Below are 19788 nucleotides of genomic sequence, written 5' to 3'. Positions count from 1 at the left end.
ATGATCCTTGAACAGTTTATCAAGTGAAAGGCTCAAATGTTGCTGTAAACCCATCGAAGTTTTCATATTTTATGAAAATCACTGCTTGCTTATCATTCTGCTTGTCTGAAATTCAGTATTGGATGAGCAGAAATTTCCTTCCGTTAAATATGGAGAAGTCCGGAGCTATTGTCTTCAGCCCTCACCACAAATTCCCCCCTCTAGCCATCGACTCCATCCCCCTTCCAAGCCATTGTCTGAAGCTGAATAAAATCTTGGTGTTCGAGTTGACCTGAGCTGAGCTTCTAATCCCACATCCTCTCCGTCACCAAGATTGCCTACTTACACCTCCATAATATCAGTCTTCTCCACCCCTTCCTCAGTCCACTCTCCATAAGCTTCAACTCATCCAAAACTTTGCTGCCCATAATCTAACTTTCATTAAGTCCTGCTCACCCATCATCCTTGGGCCTGCTGATCTGCATTGGCTCTTTGTCCACCGAGTGCTTCAGTGTAAAACTCTCATCCTTCTGTTCAAATCTCACCATCACCTCACCTGTCCCTATCTCTGCCTCTTCCAACCCTATACACCACCAGCTCCACCACCCCCCCCACCTCCGACCTCTGAGATCTCTGTTATTCGGCAATTCTGCTTTCTTGTGCAATACAGTTTCCATTGCCTCACCATTGGCAACAGTGCTTTCAGCCGTCTAGGTCCTGAGTTCTGGAATTTCCTCCCTAAGCCTCTCCATGCCTCTACCTCTCCTTTAAAACACTCGTTAACGCGCACTTCTGTGAGCAAGCTTTTTGCTGCCTGCCTTAATATATGCCTTGGTGTCAAATATTGCTGGACAACAGTTCTGTGAAGTACCTTAGCACCTCTTACTACGTAAGTTGTTTTTAAATGTATCACATTGTTTTCTTTTTTTTACATGGAAGCTCAGAGATGATTCTCAAAAGAAGATTCCGATGGATGAGGATCCAAAGGGAACGCTGTTAGAAAGATCAGGAATTGGAGTGAAACAGTGTTTAATGGAGAATGCTTTTACTGAACCATGGAATACAGGGGCCAGCACATCATCCAGTAAAAGTAAGCTAAGTGATTTTAAATAGGAACAAACTTTCTTCTGGTATCTCATTGAAACATGCAAGATTTTGAAGGGGCTTGACAGGGTAGACACTAAGAGGTTGCTGCCCTTGGCTGAGGAATCTAGAACACGGTCTCAAAGTAAGGGGGCAATCATTTAGGAGTGAGATGAGGAGAAATTTCTTCACTCAGAGGGTTGCGAATCTTTGGAATTATCTGCCGCAAAGGGTTGTGGATCCTCGGCATTGATTATAATTAAGGCTGGGATAGACAGATTATTGAGCTCTCAGGGAACCAGGTTATGGAGAGCAGGCGGAAAAGTGGAACCGAGGCTCAAGATCAGTCATTATCGTATTGAATGGCGGAGTAGGCGTGAGGGGTTGTTCTACTCCTGCACCTATTTCTTGTGTTCTCTTGTGGAACTAAATATCTTCCTTTTACAGTTTACATAAATAATAATATGAAAAAACAATATTTGAGCCACAAACTTACAAATGCCCACAGGATGTGAACATACTTCTATTTAATATACTTTATTTGAATTTTATTGCTTTGCAGAATTTGAGGTTTTATTATTTGCATGCATTTATTTGATAAAAGTGCTCAGTTGTTTCTGGGCAATGTCATACATTGGTATTACATCAGCTAGTGCTACTGTCTGGTAGAATGTGCATTCAAACCCATAGGGAACAAAGGGGGATGTTCCTCACCGTGGCAATGCCATTCCATGTACAGGAGAAATGAGGTGAAAGGGAGGAAGAAAGAAAAGAAAATCAGAGGGCAAATGATCGTGAGAAGATCTCTTGAACCTGCTAGTAGATGGGAATGAAGTGGCAGTAGCAGAGACCTGGGAGCAGGCCAACTACCTATGGCCTTGAGAGGCACTTGAGAATAAAGTGAGGAGGAGAGCAGTTCTAAATTGAGCAGAGGGTAAAGAAATACTTCAAATCAGTAGCTTTGATTTTGCAAGTCGTTGCTGGTAGTACACCAACATTTGTGGCAAAGAATATCTGTGGGCAAAGGAAGGCTCCATGATGCCCAGCTCAACTTGCATTTTAATATAATTACGGTAGTCGTGTCCCACATTGTATTTTACCTTTTTCTGTGAACTCCACCCCCAGTACTCACGTCACCAAAATAAAATGGATAATGAACAATTCACTGCCCAAGGCTGGTGACGTTGATTTCTTAATGCTAGATTTGTGTTGAAAAAGTTCAAATCAAACTTTCTTTGAAGAAGCATTGATTATTAGTATTATTTTGCTACTGTGGAGGGCACCAGTTTTGCACATTGAGGATTGTTTGTTTGTTTTCTCATTATTGTTGCTTATTGTGTTCCTCCAAAAGTCTTCTGGCCATTCTCCCTTTGTGTACATCTCCTTACACAAGTTAATTAATTCTCTTGTTGCTTTCTATCACAGTTCTTTTATCATTTCTGCAGGGATTCAGTCACATCCTTCTGCTTTTCCTTTTCCTGGCTCCAGTTCTTTTATGGTTTTTAATATTTCACATTCCACTCTGTCATTCAGATCTTCAGTGTACTTTTTCCATTTATTCTTTGCTTCCTGCAGTTCTATAAGCAGCGTATCATCTCTACTATCGATTCTGCTTTGTGCTTGCTTACCTCTCCTTCCTCCAGTCGATTCCTGTATTTTCTCTGAGAATGTCGTTCTTTCTTTTTATTGTAGTTCTGTCCCTTACCTGGTCAGTCTCCCTTCTTAGTTCATTGTTTAGTTTTCTGTACATTTGTTTACCCTCATTAGTTTTTAGTTTTTTTCTTCCACTTTTCTTGTCCATTTTGTTCAGCATTCCTCTGAGACAAATGGCTTTCTAACACTTTTGCCTTTAACACTACCATTTCTAAAATGGTGCTTTTCAATCTTTCCCACTGATCTTGACATTTGCTTCCTGAGCTGTTGTTAATCTCTAACTTTTTCTCGACTACTTCACAACATTTGACCCCTCTCAGAATCCTGCATCTTCTTTCTATCCCAGCTGGGCTTTGGGTTTGCCTTCTTTATTCTCTTGAGTTGAACTTTTACGTCCATGGCAACTAGGTTATGATTTGTGTCCACACCTGCACCTGGGTAGGCAATGAATTCTTTATGCTGTTTTGATATCTTTGCTTGCAAGGATGTAATCAGTTTGGTACAGTTACACTTCGCTACAGTTATAGTTTGCCAACCTGAAAATGATGCATTTGTCTTGGCTCTCTGTTTCCTGTTATTTATACAATCCTCTATCCATGCTAAAACTTCACCCCCAACCTCATGAGCTCTTGTGTTATAACCTTTTTATGTGGCACCTTATCAAATGTCTTTAGAAATCCAGGTACACTATACTTACTGGTTCCCCATTATCCACACTGCTTATTGCATCCTCAAAGAACTGTAATAAATTTTCCAAATACAATTTCTCTTTCATAAAACCTGATTACTCTGCTTGATTGTATTATGATTTTCTAAATTCCTGCTACTACTTCCTTAATAATGGATTCCAGCATTTTCCCAATGACAGATGTTAGGCTGACTGGCCCATAGTGTCTTGCTATCAGTCTCCCTCCTTTCTTGAAAGGAGGCATAATATTTATGGTTTTCCAATTTGCTGGGGCCTTTGCAGAATCTAGGGAGCCTTGCAAGATTGCAACCAATGCATCTACTGTCTCTGCAGCCACTTCTTTTGAGACCCTAGGATGCAGGCCATCAGGTCCAGGGAACTTGTCAGTCTTTAGTCTCATTAGTTTTCCTACTACTTTTTCGCTAGTGATAGTAATTGTTTTAAGTTTCCCCCTCCCTTTTACCCCTTGATTTTTTACTATTAGTGGGATGCTTTTAGTGTCTTCTACAGTGAAGACATATACAAAATATTTGTTCAAAGTCTTTGCCATTTCCTTGCTTCCCATTATTAACGCCCCAGTCTCATCCTTTGTAATTGTCTTTAAGTTTAAAACACTAGTTTCAGACACTGGTTTCTCACCTTCAAGCTGAATACGAAATTCTCTTATGTTATGATCATACTTCCTTAGAGGATTCTTTACTATGAGATCAATAATTAATCATGTCTCATTATACTTTACCAGGTTTAAAATGACCTGTTGCCTGGTTGGTTCCACAATATAATATTTTAAGAAACCGTCCCAAATACACTCTATGAACTCGTCCTCAAGGCTGCCTTTGCTAGTTTGATTTGTCCAATCTGTATGAAGATTAAAATAGTTCACGATTACTGTACCTTTCTTACAAGGCCCCATTATTTCTTGATTTCTGCTACTGTTAGGGGTCCAATAAGCTACTCCCACCAGTGACTTCTTTCCCTTGCTATTTCTTATCTCCACTCAAATTGATTCTACATCTTGATCTCCTGAGCCAAGATCATTTCTCACTGCTATACTGATCTCATCCTTTATTTAACAGTATCCCATCTCCTTTTCCTTTCTTCCTATCCTTTTGAAATGTCAAATACCTTTGACTGTTCATTTCCCAGCCTTGGTCATCTTGCAATCACATCTCTATAATGGCAATCATACCATACCAAGGTTCATCTAGTTCACATTCTATCATCCTGATAGTCACATGATGCAATAGTAATGGAATTGTTGACTAATCATAACAATCAATCCCTGTCAAATAATGTACAACAGACACAGAAATTATGTGAGGAAAACCCCAGTGGTGGAAAGCTTTGAGCACCATAGATTCAATGTCACCTGTTGCTTTCAAGCATGCTATGCATACCACATGTCAGGACTCATTATTAAATGTCAGGACATTCTTTTTTACTGTGAGTATAAACTATCCCTCCTCATCCTTCTCGACCTATCTGCAGCCTCCAACACAATTGACCACGCTACTCTCCTCCAGTGCCTCTCCACTGTCTGCATTCTTATCTATCAAGTTGTAGCCAGGGAACCCTCATCCATGCCTTTATTACCTCCAGACTTGATTATTCCAGTGCACTCCTGGCTGGCTCCCATATTCTACCATCTGTAAGCTTGAATCATCCAAAACTCTGCTGCCCATGTCCTAACTCTCACCAAGTCCGAATCACCTGTCTCCCCTATGCTTATTTACCTGCATTGGCTCCCAGTTAAGCAACAACTTAATTTTAACATTTTCATCCTTGTTTTCAAATTCCTCCATGGCCTGCACCCCCCCCCGGCCGCCCCCAACCTCCTGCACAATATAGGATTGCTTCTCAATTGTCCATAACATGTCTGTTGCACAACCGAAGATTTTCAAATTGATGGTGGGAGGGAACACAGGGTAAAGGGTTGAGCCAGGGATAAAGGAGGCCATATTAATTTTCACCTGGCATCAATGGCTTCGAGTAGCTCTCTTGGCCATTTCATTTGGTGATGTATCCATGCACTGTAATCTATATGGTTACAACAATCCTGTAGGGTGTTCTGATTGTTAGAAATCCACGTCAACAACCCCAGCGTCCTCCTTGTCAATAAGCGTCACTATGATAATTTATATCATTTAATTTTTTTCATTCCTTAGTTTCTTCTGCAATTTCTGGTCCTAAAATTTTCCTGACCTCAATCTTAACCTTTCTTCTCTGGTTTTTAATTCCAAGGCCAGAATTTTTCACATGTTGGGCGGGTGGGTCCACACCCAACCCAAACAAACTTAAAATGACGCGCAATATTTCGGTCGGCAGGCGTGCACGGGAGTCGGCAGCGCACCCGCCGACAACTAACAGGCCTATTAAGGGCATTAAAGTACCAATTAAATGTAATTTTTCGCTGCCCGTCCAACCTCACGGTTGGTGGGCAGGCGAAAAGGCCAAGCGGCCTTTGCATTTTTTGGGAAACCCCATCCACGGGCAGGATGAGGTTTCCAACAGCAATAAAAAATGAGAGAACATTTTTTTAACATTTTTAAATTCTTTATTTTTTATATAACTTCATCTCCCTGAGGCACAGCTTTTCCTCTGCGCGCCCGCACACATGCGCGAAGTTCCACGCTCACCTTCTCTCCCCCCACCACCCCCCCCCCACCCCCACTCCCCTCCCACAGATTGAGCACTGCAGCATGCGTTCTCGCTGGGCAGGCCTTAATTGGCCCGCCAACGTGAAATCGCAGTCACGGCCCGATCACAGATGGCTTCCCGGCCGCTCCCGCCTGCCCCCACCCAGCGAAGGCATAATCCTGGCCCAATTCTGCAACCTGCAGCTCCAAGCACTGATCTTTCTCCGGCCTCATCCCCTCAAGGTTCTGAGCTCTTCCTATGCCTCAGCCTATTCCTTTGCTTGGACAGCATTGGGTACGTACAGGAGATTGTGTATTAGCAAATCAAGATTCCAGAATACCTGAGAAATATCATCATATCAGCAGTCTGGTAATTAAGAAGTGTAACTGCTAGTTAAATAACAATAGTAGATCTATTGATTTCCTGTGAATCGTAATTGCACTTGGGAAATAGGAGCAGAAGTAGGCCATTCAGCCCCTTGAGCCTTCTCCACCATTCAACTAGATCATGGCTGAATGCCACTTTCCCTCACTATCCCCATATCCCTTGATGTTTTTAATATCCAGAAATCTATCGATCTCTGTCTTGAACATGCGCAATGACTGAGCCTCCACAGCTCTGTGGTAGAGAATTCCAAAGATTCACCACCCTCCGAGTGAGAAAATCCCTCCTCATCTCAGTCCTAAATTATCCTGAGACTGTGTCCCATGGTTCTAGAACCTCCAGCCAGGGAAAACGTCCTCCCTGCATCTCCCTGTTGAGCCCTGCAAGAATTTTGTATGTTTCAATGAGATCACCTCTCATTCTTCTAAATTCTCCCTCATAGGACAATCCTGCCATCCTAGCAATCAGTCTGGTGGATCTTTGTTGCACTCTTTCTATGGCAAGTATATCCTTCTTAACATAAGGAGACCAAAACTGTATACAATACTCCAGGTGTGGTCTCACCAAAGCTCTATACAATTGCAGCAAGACACCTTTACTCTTGTACTCAAATCCTATTGAAATAACGGCCAACACAACATTTGCTTTCCTAGTTGCTTGCTGCACCTGCATGTTAACTTTCAGTGACTTATAAACATGGACACCCAGGTCCCTTTGGACATCAATACTTCCCAATCTCTCACTGTTTTAAAAAAATTCAGTTCTTCCTACCAGAGTGGATAACTTTGTTTTTCCACATTATATTGTATCTGCCATGTTCTTTTCCAATCACTTCGTCTTTATCCCCTTGAAGCCTATTTGCATCCTCCTCAAAACTCACATTCCCACCTAATTTTGTGTTGCAGCAAACTTGGAAATATTATATTTGGTCCTCCACATCCAAATCATTGACATAGATTCTGAATAGCTGGGGCCAACATACTGATCCTTGCGGTACTCCACTACTCACAGCCTGCCAACCTGAGAATGACCCATTTATTCCTACTGTTTCCTAGCCGTTAACCAATTCTCAATCCATGTCAGTATGTTATCCCCAATCCAATGTTTTTAATTTTGTTTACTAACCTCACGTATAGGACCTCATCAAAAGCCTTCTGAAAATCCAAACATACCACATTCACTACTTTCCCCTTTATCTATTCTGTCACATCCTTAAAAATTTCCAGCAGGTTTGTCAAACGTGATTTCCCTTTCATAAATATGTGTTGACTCTGCCTAATCCTACCATTGTTTTCTAAGCGTCCAGCTATCACATCCTTTAAAATAGATTCAGACAAGTGAGGTGGGCACTAGTCAGTTCAATTTTATATACCTTGAAATAGAAATTGTAATAATCTAAATTGAATTTGATCCTCTGCTTTGCTCAAATCAGATTGTATGCCAGATATTATCAAGTCACTTCTGTTTGCTTGCTTCAAACAAATTCCATCTATTAATATGTCTCGTTTGAATGCATTTGGTTCAAGGACAGTTCTAAAGCATCCTTTTAATAGAGCTATACAATCCTCCCCCCCACCCCAACCTGTGTCCTGTGATATCAGAGACAGTCATTTATACATTTTAATAGAGCTATACAATGCCACCCACCCCACGATCCTCACCGAAACTTATTTGAGGGCCGCTGCCAGCAAGACATACAATTAGAAATAGTTACTATATTGGACAAACTGGTTGTGGAGACACCACCAGTGCTGACGGCTTATTCAGTTCAAGGCTAAAGACCAATTTCCATCAGTCCTTTTATTTCTTGCTTCAAGTACATGTTGCTTTTATCACACTGAATCTGGGCGGAGAAATAGGCCCAGGCTGATTTCTATCATAAAATCTCCCAGATCACACTGTGGGGACCCAGTGGGTTTGCTGCCTGCTAGGGAGCCTGCTTGCCCAGCTGCCATCAAGAGCTAAAGTCTTGTCTTTGGGTCCAGAAATTCAATAGTATTATGCCTGTTTTACTGTCATGAAAAAGCTGCCTGAGCTTCAAAAATGACAGGCAGAGTGTGCCTGTTAGCTGCTGGAAGCGTACTGCCAGTCCTATTGTATCCGGCTGCTCATGTATGTCAGTTCCAATAATTCTACGTTGAAGAAGAATGAGCCTAAAGCCAGCCTGTACCTTTAAAACAGGTTTATTTCCAAGACAGCAAAATAACAGACTCTCCCGTTTCCTCCTCCCCTCAGTGTTCCAGCTGTCCGCATTTATATCTTATCAACTGAGTGAACCAGCTACATCTATCCCCATTTGTAGATGTACCAATACCCAGCAGCTGTTTAACAATGCAATTGCCTTAACAATGTAATTGCCAGTTAACCTTTACATTTAACAAAGTGATTCCTGTTGGACCCTACGACTCCTGGCGTGTCGCTGGCGACCTCACATATTGCCAGGGTAGATTGCAATTTCCGGATGTGCGATATTATAAAGTTAATCTTTTCAGCTGCAGGTTGCATTTACCTGGAGAAACTTTTTTTTTCAAAAAACGAATAACGAAAGACAATAAAAGTGTCTGCTTTTTTTCAACGTGAGGGTTGAGGTTCATTTTCTGCCGCCTTCAGCTCACAATTGCTGATAAGTCTCCACCATCAAGCAAAACAGTACAAAGGTCAGTGGACAAAGCAACTGTTGTTCACGTTTTAAAAAGACTGTATTGCTTTTGTCAGATTAGGGACGGCAGTGTCAGTCTTTAAAAAAAAAGAAAAAACAATGTACTTAATAAGACATCGACATTGTAGACGTCCAGGATGCCTGCCAACCTATTTAAAACGATAAGTGAAATATCCAAATTAAGCTCCCACATCCGTCTTAGGATCCTTTTCTCAAGAATGGCCGATTCCAGCACCTGAGTCACCATGTGACAAATTCACCCAGCAACTTGTGGGACTTTGGGCATGAAGGGCCCTTTAGCAGTGTTATTTTAAAAGATTCATGTATTACTTGTAGGTTAGTAGGTCAAGTAGCTGATTTGTTGTTTAAGGCTGCTGGTTAATGTCTGGGCATTCTTTGGCCTTTTTCTAATTCTGAAAACTTAACTCTCTCTGGCTGCTGTTGTTGCATGGTTTTTGGCCGCCTTCACAACAGTTGTACCACAGTCTGCCAGGACTGCCTCCGGAGCAATGAATTTCCTAGGCCATAACCTTTTTTAACTTAATGCTGTGAAGTAGATCCATGAAATATTGAAGAGAAGTTAATTTTTTTAAGTTCTTTTTGTTGTGGGGGAGGTTATGAAGTAATTTTGCAGCATTGATAATTGTTCAAAAACACAGGCTGCACCGTCATCTGGAAAAACTTTAACTTTCTGCTTTAGTGTTTTGCCAGCAGAACCCTTTTAATTGTGCTGAGTTAAAATTTCCTGTTTTCAATGGCTATTTCGACCATTTTCATTTCCAGCAAATTCAATGTTTAATCAGCGCTTTCATTTTGTATTATTAACCATGACATTGGATAAAATCCAAAATCCTTATAGAGCTGTCTCATATCTGGGAAAACAGGCATTAAATAATGAGCCGGGGCCTGATTTTAACTGTTCCCCGCCCCAAACTGGCAGAAGCTTCCTACCTCCTGCCACGTATTTGCCGACGCGTAAAATGACGTGTGGTGATGTCAGGTGTACGTCCCGACATTACTGCACACCATTGCGATATTTTGGTGGGCAGGCACGCGATGATCTCCGATGCGCGCCCACCGTTAATTAATGGGCCAGTTAAGGCCGTTAAACCACTAATAGACGGCGATTTTCTGGGGCCTGTGCGATCTTCAGATCGTCGCGTGGGCGCAACGGGCAGGAGGGTAGGCCACAGTTTTAAAAACCTCCTCCACGGGCAGGATGAGGGGTGAGTGGGGTCGCGAATGGTCTTTGGTAGACATTTAATGTTTGAACTTACTGCTACATGCCTGTGTGAGCAGGACAACTTCAAATCTCTTCACAGCTGCTTGGACAGGAATAACAGGCTTCAGGTCAGGACTCTGGAGTAAACATCATTCTTGGGGCCTTGCTGGTTTCAGGAAGCCTTCCCTTACCCTGGGAATGGGAGTTGTGCTCTCCACTGGAGGCACCTCCTCTGAGGAGGAAGGGAGGATCAGAAGGGGGAGGAGGCCAGGAGTCCATATTCAGCCTCCAGGGGAGCCAGCTTTGGGAGGACAGATGCAGGCACAAGGGGCACAGGGCCAACAGGAAGCGCAAGGTGGAAGGGGCCGCAGAAGATGCCACTATCCTGCTGCCAGGGTTTACAGGCGGCAATGCAGCTACCTCTATGCCTGAGGTGCAGTGCCGAAGGAGGCTCCGTCTCTCAAGGGAGACAATGACCTCCATGTGTCAGATGATAGGCTCTGAGATCTGCGCCAACTGTGTGGGTGGGCACCCCATGCTAGTGGCGCTGTTGGTCACGGCTTCCCTCAACTCCTACGCCTCCGGCTCTTTCCAGGGGTCGGTGCGTGATCTTTGTGGAGTCTCCCAGTCAGCTGTCCACACTTGTGTCAAGCAGGTGACAGATGCTCTGTTCAGGCGTGCATTGACTTTCATTCACTACTGCTGGGACGAGGCCAGCCAGACCGAGCGAGCCAGTGGCTTCGCTGCAATTGATGGGTTCCCCCGCGTCCAGGGTGCAATAGACTGCACACATGTGGCCATCAAGGCACCAGCGGGTGAGCCCGGTGCCATCATCAACAGGAAGGGATTCCACTCCTTGAACGTGCAGATAGTGTGTGATCATAGGATACAGATTCTGCAGGTCTGTACGAGGTACCCAGGCAGCTCCCATGACACTTACATCCTGAGACAGTCCCAGGTGCCGAGGCTCTTCAGTGCTCCAGCCGGGCTGGATGGATGGCTGCTGGGCGACAGGGCTATCCCCTCAGAAAGTGGCTCATGACGCCTCTCCGCCATCCAAGAACAGAGGCGGAGCAGCAGTACAATAGGAGCCATGCCTCCACAAGGGCTGTGGAACCATCGGTCTGCTCAAGATGCGCTTCCGATGCCTGGACCGTTCGAGGGCGCACTGCAATACCCCCCATCGTGTGTCGCTGATAGTGGTTGCATGCTACACTCTCCATAATCTGGTGCTGGAAAGGGGGGACGCAGTGGAGGAAGAAGATGTAGAAGCAGATGCTCTGGCTGCACATAATGTGTCCAATGGTGAGGACGAGGACGCACAGGAGAACGCTGAGGGGATAGACGCTCACCCGGGCAACCTCCTGGGAGGCAGGGACACCCGGGAGGCTTTAATCCAATGAACCTTCAGCTAGCCCACCACAGATGGACCTCCAACACATGCCAGGGCGGCAGGTTTCATACTCAATATCTGAGATCAACATCTGCCTGGTTAGGAACATTAACTATGTGCCTTGTCAATCAAGCTCAATGACAAACAAGTCACTCATAACATCAGGGGTTCCCCTACACTTGCAGAAGTAAGGAATCACCCTGAGCCATGTTCACAAATGAAATATTTAATTAATGTAAAAAATAAAACAGAAAAGAGACTTAATTCAAAGGTGTTAAGCTGCACACCAAATTATTATCAGCTAATAGTGGGGCAACATAAAACCGCCAGTGAGAAGCCTGTGGTGTGCCGAAAGTGCCTTAAGTTTATGTTTTTGGGTGCTATGTCCCCCTCGCTGGCACTGGCATTCGAGACAGCCTGCTCACAGTGCTGTCCTGTTGACCATGATGACCTTGGCAGGCGTCCTCTGGAGCCTTTGATGGCCCCGCCTGGGAGGGAGCGGCCAGTTCCACGGCTGGCATCTCCCTGGTTGCCGCAGCCTCCAACAGTCACTGGCAGCGGAGCAGAGGAGCTGCTACCCTCATCCGGAGCGCCCTGAGAGGATCCCGCAGAGACGACAGGCAGCTGCTGCGTCGACATGGTCACTTCGGACCTCACCATTGATGAATGGGCACTGAGCTGGGATACTTGGTGCCCAATCCATTTCCCACACTGACACTGACCAGCTGAAGTCAATGCCACTGTGAGGGCTTGCAGGTGCGAATGCATCCCCAGGAAGCCCTGATTGTTCTGGAAGGAGCCTCTCCACAAGAGTCACTACTCTCTCCATGGAGGAAGCATTGCGCTCAGCCATGAAGGTCAATGCATTGCTGATGCTCCACATGGACTCTCCAGCATGGAGACCATGCCACGCATAGCCTCTTGTATCTCTGCTAGGTCCTCCCACAGACCCTGCTGGACTTCCAGCATCTGTTGCCTCAGGGTCGACTCCAGAGGCACATCATCAGCCACCAATTGAGCATGTTCCTGATCCCCTGCATTCCACCGACTGCCGGCTCCATGGGCACTCTCTGTCTCCGCCTGCACCACAAGCGAGTGTGAAGTGCCCTCACCACTATGCCCCGGGACACTAGCCCACAATCTGATCTCCACCGAGGTGCTAGTATCTGCGCTGGTGCCTGCCTGGCAGAGATGGTATGACGCTGGTGCTTGTAATTCTTTTGGACCCTCAGGTGTTAGTGGCAGCCCCTCTGCCTCCTCGTCCAGGCCCTGCTCCGGTGATGCTGAAAGCAAGAACAAGGACGTTTGATTAGTTCGAGTCGAGACAATGTCAATGTGCATGCCTGGCCCCCGGATCAGTATGCGCTCCTTCTTACATAATCAATGGGTAACCCATGCTGGAAGCTTTATTAAATGAACAGTCAAGACTGGAATGGTTGCAGGGTCAGATATGGTGACCTCAGTGCACAGCACTCTTGCCTCCCTTGGCACCCCAGCCTCACTGCCACAGGTGGATCTCGGCGCATGGCGCCTCTCTAGCTTCATCACCTCCTGTTCGTATCTGGTTATAATCACCAACTGTACCTGGCCTCTGCCAGTCCACATCTGCTCTGCGTTATTGAGTGCGGCTTTCTCCTGAAAAGGAGAGAGGAGCATTGATTAGTCCACCCTGTACCTGGATTCCCATCGCATACCTGCCACCTGCCACCTCCACCTGAGTGAAACATTGCAGGGCTCCAGTGAATCGTGACCCTGGAGCAGCCGCATACTCACACCAAGCAGCCAGGCCTGACCCCCCCCCCTGCCCACATGCTGCCTCCATCACATTTGCCACCCACACAGTATAACCTTCCAAAGCAAGGACGCACAAGCACGTGGAACACCACAGGCAGCAGATGGATGGGTGCCCTGCCCTATTAGCAGCATGACTTTGACATGTTTTGGAGTTCCAGCACTGCGCCGAGGTGCAGATCCTTGAGGTAGCCCCCAAAACAGTACTGTGTCTACCACATGCAGCGGGTGCAGAACCCAGCTCAGCACAATCCTCTCAGGTGAACTAGGCATAGGCAATAAATGCTGGCCCACCCATGGCGGGGGGAAACCTAACTGCTGTGTTAAGTGACCCATGCCAACACGGTACTTACCCTTCCCGAGGGCAAGAGGTCATTGAAACGCTTGCGGCACTGAACCCAGGGACGTCACACCAAGTCATGCGTACTCACAATCTCTGCCACCTCCTCCCAGGCACGTTTGGTTATGTGGGGGGGCCTCCTGCTCCCATCCCTCGGAATAAAGATCTCATGCCGTGCTGCCACCCCCTTGAAGAGGGCAGCAAGGCACTTGTCTGAGAAGTGAGGGCACAGTGCCCCAATGACCTGCCCTCCTGCCTGGCCTGCACACCTGCAGTGCCTTGGAGAACCCTTCTGCTGGCTATGGTTGACAACCTTTGCGAGGCTGCCTGAGCACTCTTTAAACAGGCTGCCGGGTCACCATTGGACCCAGTGGTCATTGAAGACCCGCCACCGCCACCACCAGCTGTCCTCGGGAGCCACGTTTCACGCTGGGTGGGCCTTAAGCGGCCGGCCCACGTAAAATAGCGGCACGGAGCCAATCGCAGGTGACGACAGGGAGAAAATTCTCCCCTAAGATCGGCAGGGCATTTGCATCCCTGGCCTTGCCGACTTTCTCCCACCTTCCCGTTCACATCGGGGTTATGGAGTCTGAGAGGGGCATTGGGCCTGATGGAGCAGAGAAAGGGGGATTTATGCTTGAGTTGAGCGCCTAAATTTTATTCTGCTGAATTAGTTTTTATTCTACAGATCTTCCTAACCACATTTAAATTTTATATTAAGAAATGCTTCCAGCAATTTAGTTGTTTTCTTCAGCAATGATGAACAAAGACCAATTTCAAAACTCAATAGAAGGGAAACTTGTTGGGTTTTATCAGGTTGGCCCCAACTCTGGGAATCATAAACTTGCTGTAGACAGGTGACAAATTGCTCTGTGATTAATCTCAAAGAACTTTTTTTTTTTGTATTTATTACAGATAATGGCTTCACTTTAGATTGTGCCAAAACAGAGAAGAGGAAAATGAAAGCCAGAAGAGAAACTTGACGCTGCCTTTTTATTCATGTAAATGGTTCAGGTTTTTAATTCTGATATCGTCACCAGTTACTGCTAAATTAGCTCCAAGCGTTCCGCTGCAGGAAGCATTGCACTAAGTCCATAAAATGAACAAAGGGACAAAACAGTAGGAAACTCTGGTCTAGTCATGGAAACCACAGAGCAAAGGAAAAGGAGTATTTGAAGCTAAGTGCTTATTGTTACTGAGGTGAAATTCAGCCACAAGAGGGATGTACTTCCTACGTTCCTTATAGATTTTTCTATTTTGGCACAACATGGAATGCAAAGTCGCTTTGCCAGTTCCAAGCAGCCTCAATTTATGGCAGTAAAGCAACAGGCTAGACATAATTGTTTTTTGAAATGTTGCATTTTTAATTGTAACCCATTTAAAACTTTAGAACTGTCCATGTACGCCTCTCAAACACAGGAACAGATGTGTTGCGTCTTATTGTGAAACTGTATTTTAAAACTAACCATGTCTGCATGTCTGTGTCTTAAGTCACACTACTGGTTACTTGCGGGTAAGATCATGCTCAGCAGTGTTGAGGTGTACATATGGAGTCACCTGTCATTTGTCCACTGTAAGCTCATAGCAATATTATAGCAATTCAGGTATTACTCAGTAACCTTGCTTGTCCAGATTTAGTATTTAAATAATATAGTTTTCCATCTTTTGGGATAAAATGCATCAATCTTTTTTGCAAAATTTGCAGGGGAGCCATAGAATACCAACCTACTCAACATGTTATGTACCTTTTTGTCAGTCGTGTAAATGCTTTCACTTTGTTTATTGACAAATCCTTACTTTCAAGTTTAAAAGTGCCCTATATCAGTCAGACTGATTTATTTCTAAACCCTATATCAAACAAAAAGGGAAATAATCTCCAAAATTAAAATAGATATTAAAGACTAAGATTATTTGTAACATTACTAATGGGAATATCTCCTTATTCTATTCAGAAGAGAATCCTTGGATTGGCATTACAGTTATTGATATAAATAACATGAAAGATCAATATTTCCAAGAAATCTGCTCATTTTAAAACCCAATCAGGATTGCTATACAAATGTAGCAGTGTAAGAATTAGCTGAATTGGGGCCTTCTGAAAAGATCCACTTTTTTTGCTCAACATTGTTGCTCTGAAATGTTACCATTTCAAGATGCAGTTTGTGAAATCTATCTTATTGCAAGAATCAGTCAAAGGTACTCAAACTCACGATATAATGATGTCCATTGCCTTCTGAAATATAGTCTTTTTCCATGAACTTTTTAAATGAATAGTTTATTTTATTTTCTTGTTTCATCCAATGTGCTTAGACTAAACAAACCATTAAGCAGTAATATGACAAGTAGTGTGATGTCTGGTGAAATGTGACAACTGAAGATGTAATGATAGTTGTTGGAACTAAAGGGATTTGTCATTTAATTGCAATGTTTGAATCTGACAACATCCAAACCTGAGTTGGTGCAAACAAAGTCTGAAAATGTTAGCCAGTAATCCAACAGAATTATCTATATGGAAGCAAGAGCACACGCATTAAGTTATCTTACAGAAAGTAAATCGGCACCTATGACTTCCCTAGTGTATCATTTGCTTGAGTATTCAATATTAGATAAATCCTGTGTAAGATAGGGGTGAATTTACAATTTTATTTGGGAGAAAATTCAGTTAAAAGGCAATTTGAAATCAAAGCAACATAGTATTTTATGTAAATAGCCTACTTGTTAACAAACAACCAATACCTCCTAAACCGGTATCCTTAAATATTTACTATTTGCAAAAAGCTAAACTATCCAGATTTATGAAGGTGTTTGCTACAGTTGCTCACCCGTTACATTTTTTTTAAACAATCAGTGATAAACTCATGCAAGGTTCTGAATAACTGCATGAAAGACACTTGTTTCCAGCTATACAACTTTTTAATTGGTCATGCGGTGGCCACATTAGCCTTAATGATGACTTAACAGTTTTATAGGAGAAGATTTAACAGTTCTCACGAGTGTTCTTATAAGACAGTATTTCTTTTCTTTTTATAATTCTTGGAATGCTTTATTTCCTACCCCTCCCCCAACAGCAACGGTTTATATAGAATTACGATTCAAATTATCGCCTGCTGTGAAGTTTTATGCCTGTTTTGTTTTAGCTGAATATTTGACTTATTTCATAAACATCTTGCTGCAATGATAATTTGCTACATCAATTGATATTAAGTTAAATTTTAAAATGCTTTTGTAGCAAATAATAGTTTAGTTAGGACTGTCAAGAGGTGTTATACACAAACCTATATATAACAGCAAAATCCGGTTTATGCATCATTTCTCTGTTCTAGTGACTGATTTTGTTAACAGAACTGATGCAAAGTGAACCAGTATATAAGTTATTCTCTTAACAGCTTGGGAAACTTTTAAAACGTGCAGGAATTTGCAACACGTCAGATTTTATGGTAGGCTAACGCTGGACAAAAATGTTTAACAAGGGAATTACATTTTTACAATACTTAAATTACTTTTGATTTTCATATTTGAATTCTGGGGGTTTCTGAAGCTTACTGATTTCCTACTTGTACAATACTGAACAGTTATTTGGTTAAAGGTAGTCTAGAAATAAGTTGCTGTCTTTTGATAATATGGACAATTTTTTCAGTATAAGTCTGCATTACTGTATAATATGTTTGCACTTTATTATAGAGTTTGTGCGATTATTTTTAGTTTGTGTTACATAATGAATGTTCTATGTTTCAACAATTTGTTTTAAAAAAAAACAAGTATTTATCATGAGGTAAATATGCGACACAATGGGAATAGTGGAACACACAGTTTATCCTTTTCATAAGATAGACCTGCATTTCATGAAGGTCTTAAAAAGGATAATAAAAAATCTTCATGATAGTAAACCACGTGTGTGGTGTAATCATTGTGTTATGTTAATTTATGTAGAATAATTGTTTTAACAAACCTTTTACAATACTTTTACATATATAGCTGTGAAAGTGGAATTTGTACAGTGGCATTGTGATTTGCGATACAGTGACTATGGTGAAGGTGTTCTCGGCATATGCTGGTAAATGTTTGATTTTTTTTTATGTATAAAGAGAGTGATATTTTACTTGACAGCTGACATTAAAAGTCTCATCTATTTCGGTATTCATTTTGTTAGATCTACCTAAACTACTTTTCAGAACTACATTTGAAAAATGTTTCACTAGACATTAATCTGTATACTCAGGCTATGTTTACCAACCCATCTGAGCTATGCAGTGTGCCTTTAAAATATATTTCTCACCACTGACCATTCCAAATCCAATCTTTGATCTGTGCTAAGTTAACATTTCAACCACGATGATGGTAGGAGCACTACAGTTAACCTTGTCAACCAGGTTTCCAACCATCAATCATTGCTGGAAGATATAGCTTATAGAAGTCTGATGATGAAAGGATCAGGCTCAACTGTGATTCCTCCTGTCGTCAAATAGCCTATCTATGCTCATTGTCTAACCTGACTTTTGAAAAATAACCACTTAGGCAAAGTGCAGAGGGCTGCTTGATGCTCTTGGAACTGTTTTTCCAATTGAGCCTGTCTTCAGAAGTGAAAGAAAACTGACAGGCAAGAATTTACTCTTGCACATTTTCACCAATGAGCTACCTAAATGTTTTGTCAACTGTTTTAAGAGCTCCTCATATTCTTTCATCACGACCACAAACACCATCAGAACGTAAAGATGTAGGAAATAATGTAATGTAGGTCAACAAAAGCCATACTGCTTTATAAAAATACCTTGCCTCCTCAAACAATACACATTTTCTTCAGTTTAAATATTTTGAAGCCAAAAGGTAAACTTGAAAGATTGTTATTTTTAGTTTTGTTTTAACTGATGGGAAATATGTAGAAACATGTTGGATCATGCAGTGCTGTTTTGACTTTCAAGAGTCTATCAAATATAACTGAGGACCTACCCTATTAATAAACATATAATTGTGGGCTATCATGCCATTCATTATAGTACCTGAGGCTAACAGTCTGTGCATCTACCATTTTAAATAAATGGCAAATCATGTTATCAAAAAGAAAGTGAAGTGTTTTGTTCTTTGTTAGGTAGGTTGCTTATCTGGCATCCTGCACTGGGTGAACAGAAATTTTCTCCAACTAAATATTGGAAAGACTTGAAGCCATTGTCTTTGGTCCCTGCTACGAACTCTGTTCCCGAGCTACTGACAGTATTGTCCCTGGCAACTGTCTGATGTTGAACCAGATGATTTGCAACCTTGGTATCATGTTTGATCACATGATGAACTTCCACCCATATATCTGCACCACCACAAAGACTCCTTATTTTCTACCTCCATAAACATTGTCCGACTTGGTCTCTGCTTAAGCTTATCTTCTGCTGAAAGCCTCACTCGTGCCTTTGTTATCTCTAAACTTGACCATTCCAATGCATTCTTGGCCTCTTCCCACATTTTACCCTCCATAAAATTGAGGTCATCCAAACCTCTGTTGCCTGTGCTATCTGACCTATGTTGGCACCCAGTCAAGCAATATCTCAATTTTTGAAATTCTCAGTTGTTTTCAACTCCATCCATGGCATCGTTCCCTCCCTTCCTATCTCTCTAATTTTCTCCAGCCCTACAACTTAATTCTGACTTCTTGAGCATCTCCAAATTTTAATTGCACCACTATTGGTGGTTGTTCAGCTACATAGGCCCTGAGCTCTGGAATTCCCTTCCTAAATTCCTCCTCCTTTCTAACCCTCTTTCCTCCTTTAAGACACTCCTGAACATTTACCTCTTTGACCAAGCTTTTGGCCATCTGCCCTAATATTGTCTTATGTGTCTTGGTGTCTAATTTTGCTTTACAATTCTCCTGTAAAATGCCTTGGGATGTTTTATTACACTAAAGGTGCTGTATAAATACAAGCTGTTGTTGTTGACAACTAACAGGACCTGCAAATCAGTGTGTAGCATGAAC

General features: G+C 42.9%; 1 protein-coding gene across 1 annotated transcript in view; it reads left to right on the top strand.

Moving 5' to 3' along the window:
- Window positions 1-17958, top strand: part of LOC144680499 (protein LYRIC-like) — a 109321-nt gene extending 91363 nt beyond the window's left edge. The window contains exons 11-12 of the mRNA XM_078541540.1: window positions 919-1069; window positions 14745-17958. Of these exons, the coding sequence (XP_078397666.1) occupies window positions 919-1069; window positions 14745-14812 (219 nt within the window). The 3' untranslated portion in view covers window positions 14813-17958. The remainder of the gene's footprint in view (window positions 1-918; window positions 1070-14744) is intronic.
- The last annotated feature ends 1830 nt before the right edge of the window (window positions 17959-19788 follow it).

This window comes from Cetorhinus maximus, chromosome 5, assembly GCF_964194155.1.
Source record: "Cetorhinus maximus chromosome 5, sCetMax3.hap1.1, whole genome shotgun sequence".
Classification (NCBI taxonomy): Eukaryota; Metazoa; Chordata; class Chondrichthyes; order Lamniformes; family Cetorhinidae; genus Cetorhinus; species Cetorhinus maximus.
This window is presented reverse-complemented; position numbering and strand designations above follow the sequence as displayed.